The 22583-nt window shown below is 34.8% G+C and overlaps 1 protein-coding gene across 2 annotated transcripts; it reads right to left on the minus strand.

Annotated features, from left to right (window-relative positions):
- Positions 1-1709: 1709 nt before the first annotated feature.
- On the minus strand, positions 1710-22343 carry RIOK2 (RIO kinase 2). 2 transcript variants are annotated; one of them, XM_028092042.2, is made up of 10 exons: positions 22177-22343; positions 19175-19313; positions 18283-18399; positions 16227-16402; positions 13045-13133; positions 11055-11246; positions 8908-9000; positions 7625-8149; positions 6070-6166; positions 1710-1992 (listed from the first exon to the last, which is right to left on the minus strand). In XM_028092042.2, the coding sequence occupies exons 1-10, from the start codon at positions 22240-22242 to the stop codon at positions 1831-1833; spliced, it is 1656 nt and encodes a 551-aa protein (XP_027947843.1). In that variant the 5' UTR covers positions 22243-22343; the 3' UTR covers positions 1710-1830. The 2 variants fall into 2 exon arrangements, with proteins under 2 accessions (XP_027947843.1, XP_027947842.1); XM_028092041.2 differs by having other exon boundaries at positions 1710-1995.
- Between the last annotated feature and the right edge of the window lie 240 nt (positions 22344-22583).

Genomic DNA, 22583 nt, shown 5'->3' on the forward strand with positions numbered 1-22583 from the left:
CAGTAACTCTAAGACAGGCACTGTTAAAAATGTCCTTATTTCACAAATTGAAAAATGAGGTTAGACAAGCAACAGAAGGCACCTGATGTTTGGAAAGTGGTAGAACCAGGATTTACATTTGGAACTCCCAGACTCAAGTGTTTTATTAGCAATCAAAGTACACGCTTTGACTACATTAGTAGTACACTTACATTTTGTTTTTGCTCATTATTCACTATGGATGTTTTAAAACGTGAGGGTTACATGCTGTCTGATAGGGCAAACTGACTTCTAATTGATGGCTACTCAAAAACATCTTTTAGAAATTGCTGATTAGACACTAAGTAATTTGTTTAGATTTGTGCATTTGCCTAATTTGTTCTGAAAACCACAGGAAATCTATTAATAAGACCTATGTTTGCCTTCGAAGTTCCTTAAGTAGCACATGTTTTTTATGTAGTAGGTACCCAAAAGCAGACTTCATCAACTCAGTAAAATTGAGGATGAAGTCATATAGTTTTATTCCCAGTTTACCTTTGACATTCTAAATATAATATGTATTATAAGATACATATTCTATGGTTCTATTAAGCTGTCTCTAATACCATTTTATGCTATTAAAATGCTTTATTTAGTAATTGCTTTAAAGACACATCTAAAATTCAAAGCTAGGTAAACACTTCCCAAATTAGTGTAAGTTAATTTTCAGGGGAATTGAATTAGATATTTTCTTGCATCTCCATTATTAAAGGTAATTTATTAGATGATAGGTCTTGCAAACAGTAGAATGAATTTTACAAAGGTGAAAAGGAATCTGCTGTCTTTATCATTCTTGGAAATAGATCTGTTTTTTTTTTGGTAGATCATTATCGCCGATGCAAGTAATTTTTGCACCTTCTGTCTGGTGACCGTGGAGTGACTGCCATCTAGTGGCCATTTTTAACCATAGGCGATGCCCCTTTTGGCCCATTGGGCAATGCTGAGATGAATTCATCATCAGGTACCTACACTTTTAGCACCCATCTTCACATCTCACTGGATTACACAGTCTTTGAGGGAGGGACCATGTCTTAAGTATTTTCTTTCTTTCCTGTACTAAAGTATTTGTTACTATCGAAGTGAAAACATGTTCTGGACCCACCCAACTAAGAGAATTAGAGATAAGTTTTCATTCCTCATCAATTCTACCTCCTTACACCCCTAACTTTTCTACTGCTCAGGCCTGCATAAAAACTGGCAAATGTGCAAACTGTGGTTTGCACCATAGCAACTTTCTGTTCCCATGACCGCATTACCAGTTTAAAAAGCAGAAAATAAAATTATGCATTAGTGGCTGATCCTTAATACTGGAAACTAAAAAAACAGACAGTATTCTTTCAGTGGTTAAATAGAATGCAACCAAATCGGTAGAAAAACAGAAAGATAAACATTACAATTATCATTCTAATAGCTACACTTTAAGGAATGTTTATAAAGTGCTGGGCATTGTTCTGAGTGCTTTCTGTGCATTAACTTATGTAGTCCTCAAAACAACCCTACAATGTAGTTAGAACAAAAAGCAACAAAAACAGTGGTATTTTTTTTAAATACCCAAATATTTCTAAAAAAGATTATTTTGAAAAACAGCTTTTAGCGGATTCACCAGTCACCTAAAATGCTTTGGAGAATTAAGATTGCTTTAGCAGAATACTCTAATTATTCTTTGGAAGACACATACCAAATGAGTCAAATTAAGAGATGAAAGAGAGTTTATTTATCTATTTATGTATCTGTCTTGGTCTAGAAAGACTAGGGGTGGCTTAAAAAGGGATTATAGTAACTTTATGGAAAATGTTCAAGATCTTAAATATATTACTCTCCCCAAAAGTTGGCTGCTTCCAAGCTTGATTTAATATTTTGCATGTTTTCTCTCCGTTGTTTCGTAAATATATTTGCTTCTCCTTTTTGCAATCGACGTCTGACAACTGATTTTTGCTGTTTTGTCAACTGACGTTTCACCTTCTGCTTCACCATCTCCTGGAAAGATTTCATGAATCAGTATTACTGATAATTGACCATTTTGATAAGGAGTAAATATTCAACAAAACAAAGATCTACATTGCTAATATTTTTTCAAGTTTGTTAAGAGCATGAATTTCTTAAATTAAAAACACTGACAGTACTGTGAACCAGCAATAAAATAAACACCAAACTAATGGTTACAAAATAGGAGAAAATAAATTCCTAACAGAAATAATAGATTTTATAGCAAAAAGTACTACACAATTATTTGAATAACAAATCTCCATAATGCCACCTAGTGTCCATCAGGAAAACTGAAAACAAAAACCCCAAACCAAAAAACCCAAGATAAAAACTGCTTGTTGCTCTGCTTTCGAGATAAAAGTAGACATGGCTTTGTAGTAGAAAATTATGTTTAAAAGCATTCACAACTGGTCAAAATGTATCCAAGAGTGGGGCGCCTAGGTGGCTCAGCCGGTTAAGCATCTGCCTTTGGCTCAGGTCATGATCTTAGGGTCCTTGCATCGAGCCCCACATGGGGTTGCCTGCTCAGCAGGGAGCCTGCTCCTCCCTCCCACTGTGCTCTATCTTTCTCTCAAATAAATAAATAAAATCGTTACAAAAAAATGTATCCAAGAGTGCCTTCATAACTTCAGGTGTAGAGATGATCTGATGGCAGCAGTTACATGAAAGTCTTTATACAATTTCTGGGAGATGTAGAATGCTTTCTCAGTATAAATTCAAATTATTTCTTATTAAGATCCAGGCTGCCAATGTCACTAACAAGATGAATAAAAAGTTTGAATATTCTGTTTCCAATAACCTTTTCTTCGTCTGAAGCACTACAGCCTGTTATTTAATTGTATATAACCTTGTATCATCCAACTTATTTCCTAAAAACGAGGTAAACACTGCAAAGGTTGAACCAAGGGTCCCTTGTTAATATGCCCCACCCTATGCTAGGCACAAAGAAGCATTTATTAAAAACCTGTCAAGTTAAAAAACTAAAGAATAATGGATCTCAGGTAAGAAGGGGCTAGAAGAATTAGTCTGCCTAACACACTGTTTCTTGGGTTGTATATATGTGTACTATAAAACTTTGGTCCAGGTAAGTTAAATGGAGACTTTGCATTATTTAACACAGTTAAGGAAACTACATTCAATTAACAGGCTTTAAACAATTTTCCTTCTTAATTTTAGTCTTAATGATCCTCAATGGGAAAAAAGGTAAGAGAACAGAGAGTGGAAACAGATGGAAGAATCAGAATTCAAGTCCCTGCAGAGGCTGATACCCCATGAGCTGTAGTCATCCAAACCCAGTAAGGCAGGAGACTTAGAAGGAACTGGTATCCCAGAAATTTCAGAACTGAAAGCTGTAGGATTGGCTGAAAGTTTAGAATAAATGTGATTGGCCCCCAGGACTCTTCCCTACCCTAGGAAGACCAGCAAAACTATCGTAGCCTCCTCACCCCAATAGGAGACCAGAATCCTGAATTAGAAAAGCACATCTTAACTACAACAAAGACAAAAGAGCAATAGTTTCAGAATTCCGAAGGAAAATTATTTCCAAACCACAACTCAAACACTTAAATTTCCAATCAAGTGTGAGAACAGGTTAAGACATTTTTAGAAATAAAAAGTACCGACCCTCCCATTCACTCATATAATTACTGGAATCTGTACTGCCAAGTAAAGACATAAACTAGGTAAGATAAAGAGATGGAACTAGGAAAGAAGGCAACCAATAAACAGGAGATGAAAAGTCCCAGGAAGACAACAGTAGAACATGCACCACATTTAAACTAGAGGAGTTCATAGAGGCCTCTAGAATATTGCCAAGAAAAAAAATCAATTTATTTTCTAAATGTTCTGCTTGATAATCATAGCAAGAAGCTGGAGAAAATAAGGAGATAACAGATTACTATGCACACACCTCCTCCTAATCCAGAACAATTTATGAATCCTACAAGGTTAATTTTTTCATGTTAAAAAAAAAGGAGAAAAATCTTGTTTAGTATATATTTCTTAAAATGATGAAACACGAAATGAAATACTTGTGATTACAGTACATAAAAAAATTAACAAAAATCATGCATTTTGTTGATTCCATTGTTGTTTTGTTGACCACAAATACATTTATTAAAAACCAATATGCCTTAAGTTTAATTAGAATTTGTTACATTTTACATACTAGGAAGAACAGGGTTGGTAAGTGGCAACTTTGCTAATAGAGAACTATAAAAGCATTTATATGAAGAAAACAGATCTTACAATTACAGTTCCAAAGAACACAGAGAAAATTTTTTACCAGACAGTAAAACAATAATCAAATTAACAGAGGTTAACAAAATAAATTGATTTCTCCTGACTTTTTAACAAAATAATGTGACCTCAAGGAAAATAGTGTGACCAAATTTCCAAAAGAATGTAGAATTAAGATGATCAATTTGTTTCCAATGATTACAGGGAAACCTTTTTGATCAAGTGAGGCGTAAGAGATCTTTTTTTCTCTTTAAAGGCAAATTTGTATTTTATAATGCAATTCATTATAGGTTTGACCCCATTTTAAACTTTAAGCTCCTATTAGCTATAAGGGAAATGGGATAAAGTCAAGGCCTAAAGACAATGTCAGTGTCATCATCTTTATATACAGAAGACAGCATAACTTAGAATTTAAGGAAGTAGCTTTAATTAGTAATCTAAACTTTATATTCAAGTGCCGATTTTACACCACTGTTAATTACATAAAAGCACTTATGTTTTGAATCTAAGAAGTAAAAAAAAAAAAGGGTAAATAAAACTCATTAAGTATAGAAAATATAAACGCCAGTGGTGGACAATCAAAGAGTAGGAGAAATTTTTTTTTTTTTAGATTTATTTATTTATTTGAGAGAAAGACAGAGAGAGGGGAGGGGCAGAGGGAGTGGGAGAGTCTTAAGCATGAGACTGAGCAAGAGCCTGACATGGGGCAAGAGCCTGACACGGGGCCCAGGGCTTGATCACAGGGCTCTGAGATCAAGACCTGAGCCAAAAACAAGGGTCAGACACTCAACTGACTGCACCACCCAGGCACCCCTAAAAAATGTGAGAAATTCTTAATAAAAACAGGTTGGTAATACTTAAAGGGAGACTTTTATCTTTTAATATAATTATTAGATGTTTCAAAAATTCCATAGATTTAAATTTTACGTCCAGAAAATCAGATAAATTACAAGGCCAACAGTAAAGAGTATAAAAAAAATCAATACATTTACAGAAATTCACACTTTTATTTTGGTCTGACAAACTCTAAATGTTTCTATTATCAAGTAAAGTTCCTAGAACCATTAAAAGTGTGCTATATTATAAAATACAGTATGTTATTTTTAGCTTATCTTTGATAATTCTGATTTAATTTTGTAAATATCCCATATTATATCCATAGAACATACATTTTAGCTTACTGACAATATATATGAACTTGGAAATCAGAAGTTCAGTAAAAACAAAATTCTTTTCTTTAGTTTGAATTCACATTCCACATAATTTTATTTCCTCCTTTCTAAATTGATTTCCTTTTGTTCATTTTAAGTGAAGTTACCACTAAAAACCGGTTTCAATGGTATTTAACTTAATGCCTTTAAGCAGAAGGAAAACACCCAATATACCAATAATGTAATTTTATCCCTTTCCTTAAAAATTTACAAAGGAAATAAACTGATTCTTCCTACTGGGTACTCTGCAGAGAAGGATGGCATGCAGTAAAGCTCCTCAGGAGCTGCATTATTTGTGTTCACTATCCTGCACAGAAAATGTCCCTTAAGAAATTCTTTTGAACATTGCTGCTAAAGGTGTAACAAAAACTTAAGATACCCAAAATTTTTAAATCACCTATTTTCCTCCCTCAAAATTAAAGAACGAGCTAGTGAAACTGGTGCACCTTTGCACTTCAGCTGCATTGCTGTCTGGGTAACCTTGAACAAAGTCACGTAACCTATCTGGGCCTCAATTTCTTCATTGTTAAACTTCAGGGACTAGACCATATATGAGTGTCTATAATCTGTCCATGGTAATGACCTAATCAACATTTGGAAAATGTTGAATAGTTACCGGAGGAATTGTTGAACAGCTTAGAACACTGTCCGCAGAAGTAACACTCAGAGTTCTTGTTCTGTACTGTTTAATATCTTCTGTATTTTCTTCATCTCTAAAATTAAAAGAAAATCACAAATTATCCAGTTTTTTAGTTAATTATGTGTGATTATATTATTCCTACATGATAGTAAGACTTAAAAAACATAACATACAGGCCAGAAAGATCATTATATTTAAAATTTCTGTGAAGGCAAAACTACCCACAATTCAGCCCAATATATTAACACTTATTTTTCAGCATTCAAATAATCACTATCAAAATTGCAAAATGGTAGAATGTTTCAGCCACCAAATTTGCCATCACGTCCCCACAATTCACATCTTTCCCACTAATCTTCTCCTTTTCTTTCACTGAACTTTACATGTCTGCCTCTTACAATATAAATCCTTGGAACACTTCCCTGCCATCTCCCAAACAACAACAGATGGAAGAGAGAGTACTCTTACTCTATACAGTCTGCTCTGCTAACGCAGAAAAAATGATGGAAACTAATTTGTTTTACACATTGCTCAAAGTTTTAATGTATACAAGGTATAAGAAACTCAGACCATATTAACCCTTAACAGTCAATATTTTTCATCAAAATGTTATCATTGTTTCTACTCTGAATAATAAAAATTTTGCCCAACATGTGTTCAAAGAGAACAAATTATTCCATGCTAAAACTATTCAACCTATGTATATGTTCTTCTATTACTTACTGAAATTCCTCAGCCACTGCCACCCTTGATTTTAATTTAATTTTATAAGCTTATTATTTGAGTGGTAATAGCCCTGAGACTCCAATATGGTTATACAAAAAAGGCACAAAATTTTTGTTTTGCTTCAGAATAAAACTCTAAAGATTAAGACAGCCCTAGGATGTAAGCCTGAACATGTACTGAAGGAATGCCTAATAAATGTACTATTGATTTAATTTTGTCATATGACTATTTTGAAAATAAAACTCCATTTCATTAAATTATAATTGATTCTGGATAAACTATCCCAAATCTAAAAATTAAATTTTTTATATCTTTTGCGAATATTAATATTTGCAAGAAAGAAACTCTTACAAGAAAAATAACATAGTAACATTATATAGAGGGTTCAAAGTACCAAAGAAAATTCACTATTAGTAGGTATTTTAGGAAGAGAGCACATTTACTGCATGTTTATTGTACTACATATAAATCAAACATACATTAGGTGTAAAATTACAAAAATATATGAACATTCATCCGTCTACAACTTGGTCAATTTATCAATTATTTGTAAATAATTCTTTTAAAGTAACTGGTTTGCATTTTTAAGGCAGAACCGCTTAAAACTAACACAATGGGTAGTAAAGGGTAATGTGAATTTTAACAACAAAAGGTTATTTGCTTTCATTTTTTACACATAATGGGGCAGAATATAGCTCTGTTATATCATTTGGGAAAAAACAAACAAACACACTCATTTACCAGACTTGAAGAAAGTATAGGTCTCCATATTAAAGTAAAAAAATCAATCAACAGACATCTATACCTGAAAGGCCTGATTTCTCTGTTTAATGACGATAAGGCAATCAGATGTGGGCACGCATCTTCATACTCTTCATAGCCCATGGGGATTCCTCCTTGACCTGCTTTACCATCTTGCCTGGTATCATATTCAGTTTTGTTTTTCTCCTCAGAACACTCAGTTACAGAACTGTTGTCAACATCCTGCCCTTTTATTTCTTCTAAAGCTTGAATGAATTCAGGTATTTCAAAACTGTGTGCATCAGCACTCTCCTCTGACAAATAATCTTCCTTTATTTGCTCAAGATTTCCAGATGATATGCAACAGCAGTCAGCTGTTTCATCTGTAGAGTTTCGATCACTCTGATTTTCTAAACTACAAACCTTTCCTTTCTCTGACATCTCTTCATCAGAATATGAGAATTCAGACCTGTCTTCTGTTTCAATATTTTTATCATCTGGACCTACTGGATGAAGCAGTTCATCATCTGCCTGCATTTCCTTTGTGTAACCACTGGCAGAAACTTCTACATCAAGAGAGTCCTCCCTCCTAGGAAAAAAGAATGATAAACAATAGGAAAAAAATCTACCTGACATGGGTGTTTATTATTCTGATAAATTATAATTCTCAAATGAGTTTAGTAGTTTATATATTTTAAAGATTTTTCTTTGCCTAAAATCTAATAGTTAAGTATACAAATGTAAAAGATAATAGCCTTGTTGTCACTTAAGAATAAAGTGACTATGAAAAGCAACAAATACTAGTAAAAGGTCAAACTTCAGTTGATATCGATTTAATAAATTCACTTTCAAAACGGGCTAAAGATTTCTTCTTTTAAGTTATGTCAATCATCCCAAATCAGAAAACAGTATCTTAACTAAGTATATAAAATAAATGGGAAAATTTTGCTTTGAGGATTTATATTTAATTATGTTCCATGAATCAATTAAACATAGCTTCTCTTATGAACAAAGGAAAACATAAATTCCAATGAACACTTGACTTGCTTCCTTAAAAATGGGTTATTCACATATTAAACTGCACTTTGCAGTAAAAGTTTGTGAATTTTTAAGAAACTAGATATGTTCCTCCCCTAAATTCAGTAACATTGCCTTAATAGACCAAAGACAGGAATTTTCTAGTTTTAAAGTTTCATTTATACATTAGACAGCAATGATACTCAACGATTTAATGTGCTAAAGGTCACTATTTGGAAATTTTTAAGATGAAACTGTTAAAACTCTTAGAATTAAATAAATTAGGTTATTTAAACAGTTTTATCATTTTAAACAAAGCAGAGTACAAACCTGATATCACTAAAAGTTGGATAAAGCTCACTTTCATAGCCAAAACGTTTCATGAAGAAATCTCTAATGCATTTAACATCTCTGTCAAAATACCTGTAAAAGCAAGAATCATTTTTGATATAGCCTGTGTTGCTCATATTTTTCCTTCTTAGTCAATGACAATATCCTTATTAACACTCCCATTGTATGAAAAAGGATGTTACTCATAAGAAAAAAATCAAAGAAACAAATCAGTTGCCAGTGTGTTTGAAAGACTAAAACTAAAAGCAGAGAAACTAAGAGGAAATATAAGCTGTGAAAGGCATACAGTCCCTATAGTTAGAAAACTTGAGGTCTTCCCATACTTGTAACAGACATACTAAGAGAAGATGTATATGAATCTCAGAAAAGAAGACCAGATTTGCGGTGTGGGGCAGGTTTCACTTTTGTTTCCAGTCTGGCTGGTTATACTCATCAGTTATACCCACCAGAACCCAGTCAATGGCAAAAGCTAAAGATAAAAAATAGGTTAGTGATACCTAAGAAAACGTTTGGGGACTATTAAATTATGTTATTATCCATTAGTTAATCTGCAAGAATAGCCAAAAGAGATAAACAATGCTGTGGCTTATAAATAATGATCTGAAGACATGTTAATCTGGACCAAGGGTAGAAGCACCTGTGAATATCAGGTTGCTTTTTTGGCCACCATAAAGCAGCGAGAACAGATTAAATTCTCTAGGTTTCTAGACAAAGGAGAATTAAGAATCAGGGTGATGTGGAATTGACTACCTGCTTGAATATTAATATCTTAGAGAAATATAAAGTCTGGAAACACAAAGATAATGCCACTCTTCTTTCCTTTTAGGGCACCCTGGGAAAAACCTCAATAAATTATTTTAAAATTATCTTTTTACATATGTCTATGTTTCATCTAACTAGACAAAATCTCAAAATCTTCAAAAGCAGAGATAGGTCTTATTTATAATTATTAATTTATATCTTAATTTCTGGTGCTTAGCACAACTCCTTTACCCCAGTACCTGCCCATTAAATATCAAGTTAAATCACACTGTTTCCCTATAGAATAATGCAGCCTACACTTCAAATGTCATGATTTGTCATTGTTTCCTTCTCTAATTCTGGTCGTTCCCGGATGTTCCTTCATTGTGTGACTATGTTACCTCATATAATAAAAATGGTGATTAGTCACCATCCAAAGATATATTAACCACCCAAGCACCTAATAATCTATTAATAATTGTTTGGTTGGAATTATTCTTTATATTTAACGGACATTTCTTTTTCTAGAGTAAGTACAGACATTTTCTAATGAGAATCAGGAGGAAGAAAATCTTGACTGAACACAAACTGGTTTCAGCTCCCACTTTCCAAGAATTCATTATCTCTATTATGTAAGTGATAGCGGTTGTTATCTTCAGGAAAAAAGAGAACTTTCTCATACTGTAACTTGGAACAGGAGGAGAAAAAATATTCAACTTTAATTTGATTACAATCAGTTGCATCATGAAATACAAGGGAAAATATTCTCTCATATTTCACAGCCTGGCTAGCTTACATGGTTAAGTAATGTGAGGAATGAGCTTATCATTCCCTGCCCTGGCATCAGGGATGAGGTTTTATATGAATTCTTTTCTAATAATAAAATAAAAGCTAAAAATGACAGGAGAGATATTCTTGATCTGGCAACTGAGTCCACTCCAAAATCACAATTTTTATTAAGGCCATCACAATTATCAAATTATGCTTGGTGTAACACTCTTGGAGGCAACCATGGAGCAGAGAGAAAAGGGGAAAGGCAGAGAGGACAGGGTTCTAGGGTCTCCTCTATGTCCCTACTTTTTCTTAGCAGGCTTTTGTTTTAAAAACTGGGCTTTTACATAAAAGTTTGAATAAAGGGTCAGCTCTGCGCTCAGTGGGGAATCTGCTCAAGGATTCTCCCCCTCTCCTATTGCCCCTCCTTCCGCGCACGCTCTCTCAAATAAATAAATCTTTAAAAAACCCACCAAATTTTTAGACCATTAACATCAGCCACTTCAAACCAGTTACTAACCCAAATGACAGTATGACAAAGTTGAAAAATTAAGAAAAAAATTATTACATCACACATAAACACAACCATATCCAGAATCACTTTTAGCATATACCATTCAGCATTGTGATGAGAAGTTGAAACCATCTGTGGAAAGTCAATCATGGTGATGTGGTCATCTTTATCCAAAATGAGATTAAATTCATTAAAATCTCCATGAATCAGTCCATGATTTGCAAGTTTGACAATTAGTTCCATAGCTTCATCATATACTGATGCAGGATCTTCAACATGGTGTATCTGACATCTGAAAGTATAAAAATAGGTTATTTGTATTCATTTATAATTTTCATGAAAGCAAGCATGTGTGTGTATTATTATTTCCATTCCTTAATTCCCTAACAACTTTCTCTTCATTTCTATCAGCATACAGACATGATATAACAGCTCCCACCTATTTAAAAACAAAAAAGAAGCCATGACCTGCCTCAATTCTGTATCCTCTTTCTACTATAGATTTTCTGTGATAATTACAGCCAAACTCCTCTACATGCACTTTCTTCATTTTTTCCCTCCCATTCTAATGAACCCATTTCAAACATTTTCATCCACCTTGTTCCAAAGAAATAGGTCCGGTCAAAGCTACCAATGACTTCCATGTTGTTAAATCCAGTAGTCAGTATTTGTTCTGTCAGTTAACCTCTTCACCCTTGTTGAAACATTCCTTCACTTTACTCTTGGCACACCAACTCTTACGGCTGTCCTCTTTCCATACTTATCATTCCTTCTTAGTCTTTCTTACTAGTTCTTCATCTTTCCTTGACCTTTAGATTTTGGAGCTCCTTGAAGGTTATTGCTAGGAGCCTTTATTTACAGTCATTCTTGGTGATCTCATTCAGGCTCATGGCTTTAAACACTATATATACACTGCCCTCAATTTAGACTTCTCTGAACTCTAAGGCATCTCAAACTTAACTATGTCCCACACTGAACCTCTGATTCTATTTCACCCTCTACCTCCACGCTGCTCTTCCTATAGTCTTTCCCATTTCTGTAAAAACAACTTTGTACCTCCACTTAATTTGTTATTCAGGCCCAAACCTTGGTGTTATCCTTGACATTCCTCTTACTTCATATCAATATCCAATCCCAAACAAATCATGTTGGCTCCCTAAAAAATATATCCAGAATCTGACCACTTTTTATCACCTTCAAATCTACAACTCTGATCTAAACAACCATCATCTCTCTTCTCCAAAATCCTCCATAGCTTCCTATCCCAATCAAAATAAAAAAGCCCTTGTGCTAACTATTGCTACATTGGCAATGACATTGCAATATATAAATGTATGAAATCAACATGTTGCACACTTTAAATTTATATATCAAATGTATTAAAAATTCCTTGCAATGGCCTATAAAGCCTAAATGATCTAGCTCCCTGCTGCCTCTCTGATCTTATCACTTATAATCTTTGCCCTCACTCACTCAACTCCAAGTACACCAGCATCGTCACTGGTCCCTGAACATTTAGGCATGCTCCCATCTCAGGACTTACGTACTTGCTGCTCCCTCTATCTGAATCTCTTAGATAGCTGCATGGTTTTCTCTCATTTCTTTTAGGACTGCGCTCAAAAAACACCTTATCAGTGAGACTCTTCCTGACCACTTATGTAAAAATAGCAGCTTCTTCCACCTACCTCAGTACTTCCTGTCCCCCTTACCTGCTTTATTTTTATCCATTGCATTTTCTACCATCTGATAATCATACATTTCTTTCTTTAGCTATTTATTGCACGTCTCCTTCCAACAGAATGTAAGCTCTATGAAGGGAGAGATTTTGTTTTGTTCACTGCTGAGCTTTGGTATATACTAGAACAGTGCTTGGTATATACTAGATTGCTAATAAATATTTGTTGAATAAATCACAGAGATTACAAAATCCATACTGTCAGAATGAAACTGAATTTTTAATTTGCATGAGACTATAGCCTTCTATTAATTTATCTCCTTGAAGCAATATTCTATTTAATCAAAAAAATTTCTTTGAAAACTAAACCTCACATTTATTAGGATCCATAGTTTCAAGAATAACAAATACTTACAGAGGATAGCCATTTATGAGTTCCATGACCACTGCATGGCGATTATAATCAATTGGTTTTGGTACTGGGAATTTCCTCTCATACAATGCCTAAAACATAGCAAAACAGGTAGGTATAAACTAATGAAGAGGTCATTAATTTTTAGGGAAAAATAAAGCAAATGTACCTGCCCACAACCAGAAGAAAAAACATACAAGCCTTTGCAAAATTACAGTTAACACATGCTTATTTATGTATGGCTTATTCACAGCACAAAATAAGCTATACATAAAACAAAATTTTAAACCAGTTTACTTAATTCACCTTTTCACCAATCATTAATTTACTGAACATTTACTAAATATTATACATGGTGCTAGGGTTACAGAAATGAATGCTAAAAAGTCTGTCCCCAAGAAGCCTATAGTCTCTTAGAATATATCTTCTTATTGTTAAGTTTCTGCTATTAATTGGGAGTGTGCTTAAAAATTCCCATGGAGGGCGCCCGGGTGACTGTCGGTTAAGCATCTGCCTTTGGCTCAGTTTGTGATCTCAGGTTCCTGGGATGGAGTGCCACATCGGGCTCTCTACTTGGCAGGGAGTCTGCTTCTCCCTTTCACTCTCCCTTTGTGCTCTCTCTCAAATAAATAAATAAAATCTTTAAAAAAAATTCACATGGAAATAAGTTGTGATTTGGGAAATATTCTTGTCTTCTGGCAGATTAGGAAATAAAATACCCAGATTAGGCATTTTAGTTTAGAGAGCAATGACCACAATATAAAATATAAATAAATCGATTATGTGACAAATACATACACAGTAGTGGTCTGAGTCAGATGTTACTTCAGATCATCCATAAATCCATTCTTTCCCCATATGCTTTATTTTTCCTATCCTATTGCTTACAAAGTCCAAATATCTTAGATTTATGCCCTCTGCAATTTAGAATGCTACCATTTCAAAGTAGACCTTTGTTACTTATACCTGTTTGCTCCAACAGTGGTTCTAGTTCTTGCCACCATATCTAGCCTTTATTCTGTGTACCAATACCAAACTAAAATACTTATATCAATGCTCCATTTAAAAAAAAAAAATCTACAATGTTTGTAAGTATTGATCTCAGACTGGAAAACTTTTCCTAGTTTTCAAAACTCTCTTTAATCTACTTATCCAGTCTTAGTTTTCCCAATACTCTTCTTAATAAGCACTCTGGAGTACACACAGGGCTTACATCCATATTCATGTCTCTGCCATAGTGGCTCCTCTGCAAAGTACAGTACACTGTCTTACTATCTTCTCCTTAGAGACAAATTACATGCATGCTTCATGACTCTACTCAACTCCTACTCATTTTATGAAAACTCCTTCATCAACTATTCTAGTCTACAGAAGTTTCCCTAAACGTAACATATAATTTTTAAACTATTCTTTGTATATATTTGTGTTGTATTCCCAACTTTAAGACACTGACTGCATTACTTATTCCTTTGGTACCCACACCTTCACCCCACTGTATGCCAGGTACTTAATACAGTGGTAGGCATACAAATAATATTCAACATATATCTATTAACAGGGTTAGTTTTATAAAGCTGTTTACTTCCTACCTTCTTTGTTAGAGAAACTGAATTACTTCCCATTCCCCAAAGGTTTTTGTTTGTTTGGCTTTAAAGATTTTTTTTTTCAATGCAAGTACTTTTGAACATGCCTTGGCAGCTCAACAGCGTATAATAACCTTAACTATTGTCAGAGTGGTCTAGCCCTTGCACTATGGCTTAATCCTTAAGCTATTGCCTAATCTACTCTCTAGGAAAAAAAGAGAAAAATTTAAGGAGCATATTTATGCACAACCAGGTTCTATTCTAGTACTGCCATATAAACATCTGAGAAAACACCTAATGAAGTTTTGGGAAAATGTTTAACAATCCCTACCAAACTGCCTACTTACTGATTATCTATCATAGGTTACAAATCGTTAGTGTAAGACAAGAAACATCTATCATGTTATGGTATCAACATCACTTGCATTGTCTTGAGAATTCTTCCCCCATCATTACTAAAAATTTAAGCACATGAATTAAAATAACCTACTCAAAAAACACCAAACTGAAACTCCTAAGAGTTTCATATACTGGCCATATACTAGAGTGACTTCTTTTTTTTTTTTTTAAATGTATGTATGTATTTTTAGTCATCTCTATACCTAACATGGGACTCAAACTCAGAACCCCCAGATCAAGAGTTGCATGCTCTTTCAACTGAGCCAGCCTGGTGCCCCTAGCATGACTTTTAATAAATCAAAATTTTAAAAAGTGACGATAAGTAGTAACAAATAAACACTATTATTACTGGAGAATAGTAATAATACAATACTATTTTCTGTTTAATTAAATGTTATTGAAAATATTTAATTTGGTTATTAAAGATATTTAACAAATCTTGGGGCATCTGGGTGGCTCAGACGGTTAAGCGTCTGACTTTGGCTCAGGTCATGATCCCAGGTACTGGGATTGAGACCCACATCAGGCTCTCTGCTTAGCAGGAGCCTGCCTCTCCCTCTCTGTCTGCCACTCCCCCTGCTTGTGCTCTCTCACTCTTTCAAATAAATAAAATCTTAAAAAAAAAAAAGAAAAAGATACTTAACCAATCTATCCTTAACTTAAAAATTAAGTTGAAAGGTTAAAGGCTAAAGATTTTTACCATTCCTAATCTGCATGCTGTAAATCAACATTTCTTCTCCATTACATGAAGGAAAAATACTAGTCAACTTATCTGAGACACTAAGGTTTCCACAGATAACTACTATAGGTAACTCCCTGGGATTTTCAATTAGAGACAAACATATGCGTATTTATGTATATTGAAGAGATACATACTCACACATTTGTGAGGCAATTACATCATTAATTATTAAGGCTACTTGTTAATATTGCACAATATTATCTCATATTATAAGACAATATCTTATTAACACTGTAGAACACATGTTGCCTTAACTTGCATTAGTAACAATGAAAAATGCTTTCACATAGAAAAAAAGTCACCAGAAAAGCAAATAACAGAAACAATCATTAATTAAAAGTAAGTGAAAGAATTAGGACTGGGGTAGAGAGATGTGGGGGCAACAGACTGATAAATGCCACTGTATCTTTTCAACTACATGTACTATTTTGTTAAGAAATACAAAATTATTTACCAAATACCTTCATATAGGCAAATTCTTTCATGGCAGAGAGACGAGATAAATAAAGCCAAGACATGTTATGCCTGTGTTTATGATAATCACGTTTGTTTTTCAGATTTCGAAAGGAGGTTCTTCCCAATCTGTGAAGCTTTAATGCAAATTGCTGCCCTTCTTCATTTGCAACAATGTAAATATCTAGAGCCAAGATTTAGAAAAGATCATTATTATACTATCATTCCAAAAAGTTCAATTGTAATTTCTGAATTTTGATTTTATTTGTATCAAATTTTCTTTACTAATAACCAGGAATATTTACTACCCAGCAAAATTCTTTATTTTAAATACAATCCAAAATAAGATTAACATGTATTAATATCTACTGCAAAAGAAAACAGGGATGTAGTGTGTCAAAGGTTATTGCTCCCAAAGGTGCTCAATACTCAGTTCAATTTAGTGGCAAATTGTCTTACATGTCCTACATGTATGAGAAGTGATTTAATATCTTCTTTTTCAACAATATGAAGTTCAATTCTTCAACTGCTCCAATAAATAATATTCAGCTGTTAGGATATAATCCTATAGGGGCGCCGAGGTGGCTCAGTCGATTAGGTGTCTGCCTTTGGCTCAGGTCATGATCCCTAGGGTCCTGGGACTGATCCCTGCATTGGGCTCCCTGCTTGGTGGAGCCTGCTTCTCCCTCTCCCTTTGCTGCTCCCCCTGCTTGTGCTCTCTGTTAAATAAATAAATAAAATCTTAAAAAAAAGAACATAATCCTATAGTAATCAGAATGGAGATCTTCCCATAAGTATTCCAATAATCAAAAAAAGTTGCTATTTGAAATACTGACATTTAAAGCATGTCCTAATTATTCATGAGAAATTTTAATTATTACACATCAAAAAACTTACACTGGCGGAATTACAAATTAGCGTAAACTTTTGAAAGGAAATTTGGTATTACCAAATTTTAAATGTACATAACTTTTGCACTAATAATTTCTAAGACTGTAACATAAATGCCCCTAACAACTGGGAATGGTAAATCAATTACTGAGCACTAATACTATGTAAAACTCTGCAACTATGAAAAAGACCTATCTGTTAACATGAAATGGTATCAGAAATGCATCAAGAGGCACCTGGTTGGCACCTAGCGCATGGGACTCTTGATCATGGGGTTGTAAGTTGGAGCCCCAGGTTGGGTGTAAAGATTACTTAAAAAAAAAAAAAAAAGCATCAAGTGGAAAAAAATCAAGGTGTAAAATAGTTAAGTAATGTTTGCTTTCACCTGTGATTAAAAAGATATGTGAATGCATATACATACATTTTTGGTACATTATATACTAGTATTAATATAGAATATTTCTAGAAGGATATATAAGATATCAATCAACAGTAACAACTTTGGGAAGTAACAACAGCAAATTGAGACCTGGGTTAGGAGTAACATTTACTTTATATTTTACTTTCTTTTGTGCTATTTATCAATTCCATGCAGTGAAGTTCTTAAAAAAAAAAGCCATTATTTTTTTAAGTAAAAAAAAATCGGACATAAAAAAGTTAAGAGGCACATCTAAAAACAGGTGTTTCATTACCTCATTTTATACATTTCACACACACACAGTGCTATATTTAGCACTTATTTGCTCAATGCTATCTTAGAATGCTTTTTTCTGTGTTCTACACATACCTAACTTTGCCATATTTCTATCATGGAAAAATGTGTTTGTGGCTTTTAATATTCATTGTCTTCTAATAATCCCTTTAGCTGCATATTTTAACTATTACAAATATCCATTTATCATACATAAAATAAGAGCAAATAAAATATTTCCCAAAGATGTTATTAGAAGAAAATTACTTCTTGCTATAACTGAATTTTCAGTGAGACTTACAAAAAACGATAACCTACTAAATTAAGGGTAATTTCCTCATCTATATTGTTTCCAACCAACTTTTCAATTTACTGCTCAGTTGGAAAAAATGGAAAAATTAAAAGATAATGCTTTCTCAGGGAGAAATATAAATAGAAACTAGAGCGAAGAAAATGAGTTCAGTAGTACTGTTAGCACTTACCAGATTCTTTGCCAACACCCATCTGGTTTCCAACAGACCCAACTACCTGTCTAGAAGAAAGCGTTTTCAAAGCTAGGTAATCATAGCCTGCATTTGTCAGCCGGTAGCCCTGGACAGCTAGACAAAATAAAACGAAAAAGACTGTATTTTACTTACATTGTACAATCAAGTCACATTAGTTCAAGTCATGAGAAGAATTTAAACATAAGAAATCTTAGTTGGAATGATTAGCTTACCCAGTCTTATGAGTTTGGCATTTCTTCCTATAATTTGTATTTTTTTCTCTAGAGCAGTGTTACTCAAAGTGTGACTCTCAGACTGACACCAGTCTCTGAATATTTGTTACCAGTCTGTGATGAGACACAGAAACTGAAACGAAGTGGTTACCTTAAGAAATTTTTATATCACTTTGACCAACTTATTTTATGTCTTCAACTCTAATAAGGAATCTGTGCCTGTATTTTATCAATTTTTAAATTCCATTTTTCTAGTAATTACTTTTTTATTGTTATTTTATAAAAGTATGGATCCATAATAGGTGGAAAAAAAGAAACTCATCCCTCACCACAGATGGTTTGAGGATTAATGCTTTAGAGTAGTGCAGTAGAACATTATTTGCCAAAGATAGAGGCAGTAATTATCTCTATCCTACTTGCTCTTCTGCCAACTGGAACTTGTTAATCCCGTCTCAGGAGATGGAGGCTCTTTCTCTACTTGATCTGGGTGGGCCCTGTGAAAGCTCTAATAGAACATGGTAAATGTATGCAGTTTTCAGGTCTGGAAAGAGTACTTTGCTGGTCTGGAAACTTTCATTTTCCACCTTTCCCGAAATGCCTGCTCTGGGGGAAGACAGTTACATGAAAAAATCACAAATGGTGCCATAAATACTTACTTTTGGTACGCTCCCAAGCTATGAGTTTATGTTTCACTAATTCTCTTAAAACTTTATTACAGCCACCATGTTTAAGGCTGGCTATAGAAGCAACTAAACTGCAGGGAACTATTTCATGGTTCTTCATGCCCATTTCAACCTGAAATTAAAGGAATCATATGTAATCATAATCAACACAGAGCTGCTGTCTATCAAAATCTTGCTAAGAAATTAACTTCTTCACATTTCTCTGACCATGCAGTTCCCCAGCCAATTTTGAGATGTAAGTACTACCTTCTCTGGACATATTTCTAATCATAATTTGATTATATAATCACAGATATTCATATTCTGCCTCTCTACAAAACTCTAAAGGTAAAAATTGCAAGTAATTAACATTTACTGACATGTGGCAAATACTAAGATATTTATTGACATCTAAATATTTATCTTTAAAAAGTATAGGTATTTCAGGGGTGCCTGGGTGGCTCAGTCGTTAAAAGCATCTGCCTTCGGCTGAGGTCATGATCCCAGGGTCCTGGGATCAAGCCCTGTATCGGCTCCTTGCTGAGCTCTGCCCCTCCCCCTGCTTATGTTCCCTCTCTGTCTAGCTATCCGTCAAATAAATAAATAAAATCTTAAAAAAAAAAACTATAGTTATTTCAGATATTCATTAAGAAGGTATTTAATATGAAAGTATCATATGCAGGCATGATGGAAGATTAAAAAATATATAAAAATACTCTACCCCTTGAGAATTAATTATCTAATTGTGGAAATAAGAACCTACACATCTAACTTTATTAGAAGACAAGAAATGGTAAGGGCTAAAAATGAAGTGGCTCAGGGCTGAACAAAAATAATTCTAGCTGAGGGATCAGTTTCAAAGAAGTGGCACTTGAGGTGTACTTTGAGATGCAGGAAAACCGAAAAAAACACACAAGGGAATATCAGAGAAAGACAAAAGATTTGGACATGGCACATAGGCAAGAAAATACAGAGCAAAGCAGCAGCTAGTACAGTGGTAGCTCAGGTGCAATGGCAAATAGAATTCATGAAAAGGTGGATGGAAAATGCTTTTGAGAAAGGTATGGAAGGCCTTGAAATGTAGACCAAGGAGTTTAGATTTCTTGTTGAGGAAAACTGAAAACACTTGAAGGTGTTTACGCAAGGGAGATACATGAACAGAGATGTTTTAAGGACATTAATCACAACTCAAAGTTTTGTAAGGTCTTTCAAATGAAATTGTTTAAGGTAATTTGGAAGGATGTATCTATACTCAGGAATGAAGTCATAATTAAAGGATAAAATTGTCAATTATTTGACAGAGGTAACAGATAAAGCCATGAAGTGGATGTGATCATCAAACAAGAGATAATGGAAGACAAAGGAGGGTTGAGGGACAGAATTTTGGGGGAAGTTCACATTAAAAGGTAAGGGCAGCCAGTCAAAGTATGATTACTGATGTAGGAGGTGCCTGAGAAGTAAAGGAAAGAGAGAGTCAAGGAAAGGTGGCTGCTGATATCAAGAATGGTTAAGACTCAACAGAGACTGAAATATATTTAACAAGTAGGTCATAAGTTGGTGAGCTTCAAAAAAGAACTTAAATATTGCAGAGATGAAGTTCTGGAAGATAAAACGGGCACTATTTTGATATCCCAACCAAAATCTCACACCTTAACTCATTTCCCTTGTTAGCCTCTAATATTCTTTCTTGACTCCCTTGTTTCTGTTGGGCATTAAGGAATAAATCAATGTGCTGAGGAAGCAGAGAAGGAAGGTATCTTTCAGAAGTGACAGTAGGTGTTTAGAGAAAGTGCAGATGAATTAAGTGCCTTCCAAATTTCATACTGAATTTGCATTTGATACTTTAATCTTTTAAGTATTGCCTATTTAAGCAAAAGATAATAGCTTCTAAAAAATTTATTGTTTTATTCTGGAAATGCCTAACCTATGTGTTGTTGATCTTTGTGCTTTAAGACTACTACCATTGAAATCAGTTTTTGTCACTTCCCTGCTTAAAACAGTGGCTCCTCTATATCTAGAATATATCCAAATCCTTTACCAAGCCTGCAAGACTCTATAGCACATGATCTGTCTCACCTTGTCCAATTACATCTCCAACCAGTCAACCAAACTTGCTCACTATGCTCCAGCCACACTGGCCTTTCTTCAAAAACTGTTTCTAGCTCAGAAGCTTTTCACTTAGTACAGCTGTTTCCTCGGTCTCCAACTCTTGCCGAGAAGTTCACTGGACTGCTTCCTTCTCATTCAGCTATTATTCCCCCCTCCCCTGCCAGTCTTTCTTTTACTTGGCAAATATTTATTCAGTACCTACCAAACGCAAGGAACATTTTTAAAAGGCCTTAACACTTCGGTTACAACAGTAAACAGACAAGATTCTTTAACTCTGGCAGTCTTCTCTGACTACACAATTTAAAGACAGCATTCATGCTCCCCACCGCAAACGTGCAGTTTCTATTCTATTATCCTCTTTATCATCTTTACAGCACTTATTATCTGATAGTCTTCCTTTATTTACTCGCTTACTCAATGATCTGTCGTCCTTGTCTTGTACCCCTCTGAATTCCCTAGAACTGTCACTAAAAACCAGACAAGTGTTGATTGAATGAAACTGAATACATGCTATGTGAGGGAATCTGTGAGTGAGGAATTCAGTGCTAACAATTCTCAAAAGTCTTAAACCCTTCTCCGGGAGTCGGAAGCCCGGGGTCAGAGAAGCGCTCCAGGCCAGAGGTGCAAGTATAGCTCTGGAACATAAGTAGGGGAGCAGAAAGGAAAGAAATGATTAGAAGAGGGGACTTTGCTCTGTTTGGGGGAAGACAAAAGCTTCCGAACAAAGGCTTCTGAAAAATCTGACTTGTCGGGTCTTCTCTTCCTCATTCCGAGCCTGGGTCTCCTAAGAGGGCCTACAGCACGCTCAGCTCTCAGCCGAGTCGCCGGAACAGGAAAACGCGCGGTGGGAAAGGACTGGGGGCAGGGAGAAACGGCGAACTTCTTACCGCGGTCAGGACCCTGAAGTCATCCCGGCTCATGTAACGCAACTTGGCCACATTCACTTTCCCCATGGCGGCTCAGGATCAAGCCAGGAAACTCCTCCACAACAGCTGGAGAGCACAAGGTAAACCCGCACACTAACCTCTCCGGCGCCTCACAGCCGCCGGGTGGCTTGCGCGTGCGCTCCTCCTCACTGCAGGTCCTTGATGATAAATAGAAGAACTATTCTGTCTGGCGTGGGAAAATGAAACGTCTTCTGGGTTTTATGATGCACATAGCATGGAACAACGCAGAATTTTTTTTGTAAGGGGATTTTGTCATGTAAGTTAACGGACTTTGAGTGTCTACAATATGTCATTTTGTTTTTCATATCTGTCAGGACTAGCTGCCTAAAGGACGCGAGCTGCCAGTG

This window comes from Eumetopias jubatus, unplaced genomic scaffold (assembly GCF_037043125.1).
Source record: "Eumetopias jubatus isolate StellerSeaLion01/CBP00866 unplaced genomic scaffold, mEumJub1_p1.0 scaffold_5, whole genome shotgun sequence".
In the NCBI taxonomy this organism is placed as follows: domain Eukaryota; kingdom Metazoa; phylum Chordata; class Mammalia; order Carnivora; family Otariidae; genus Eumetopias; species Eumetopias jubatus.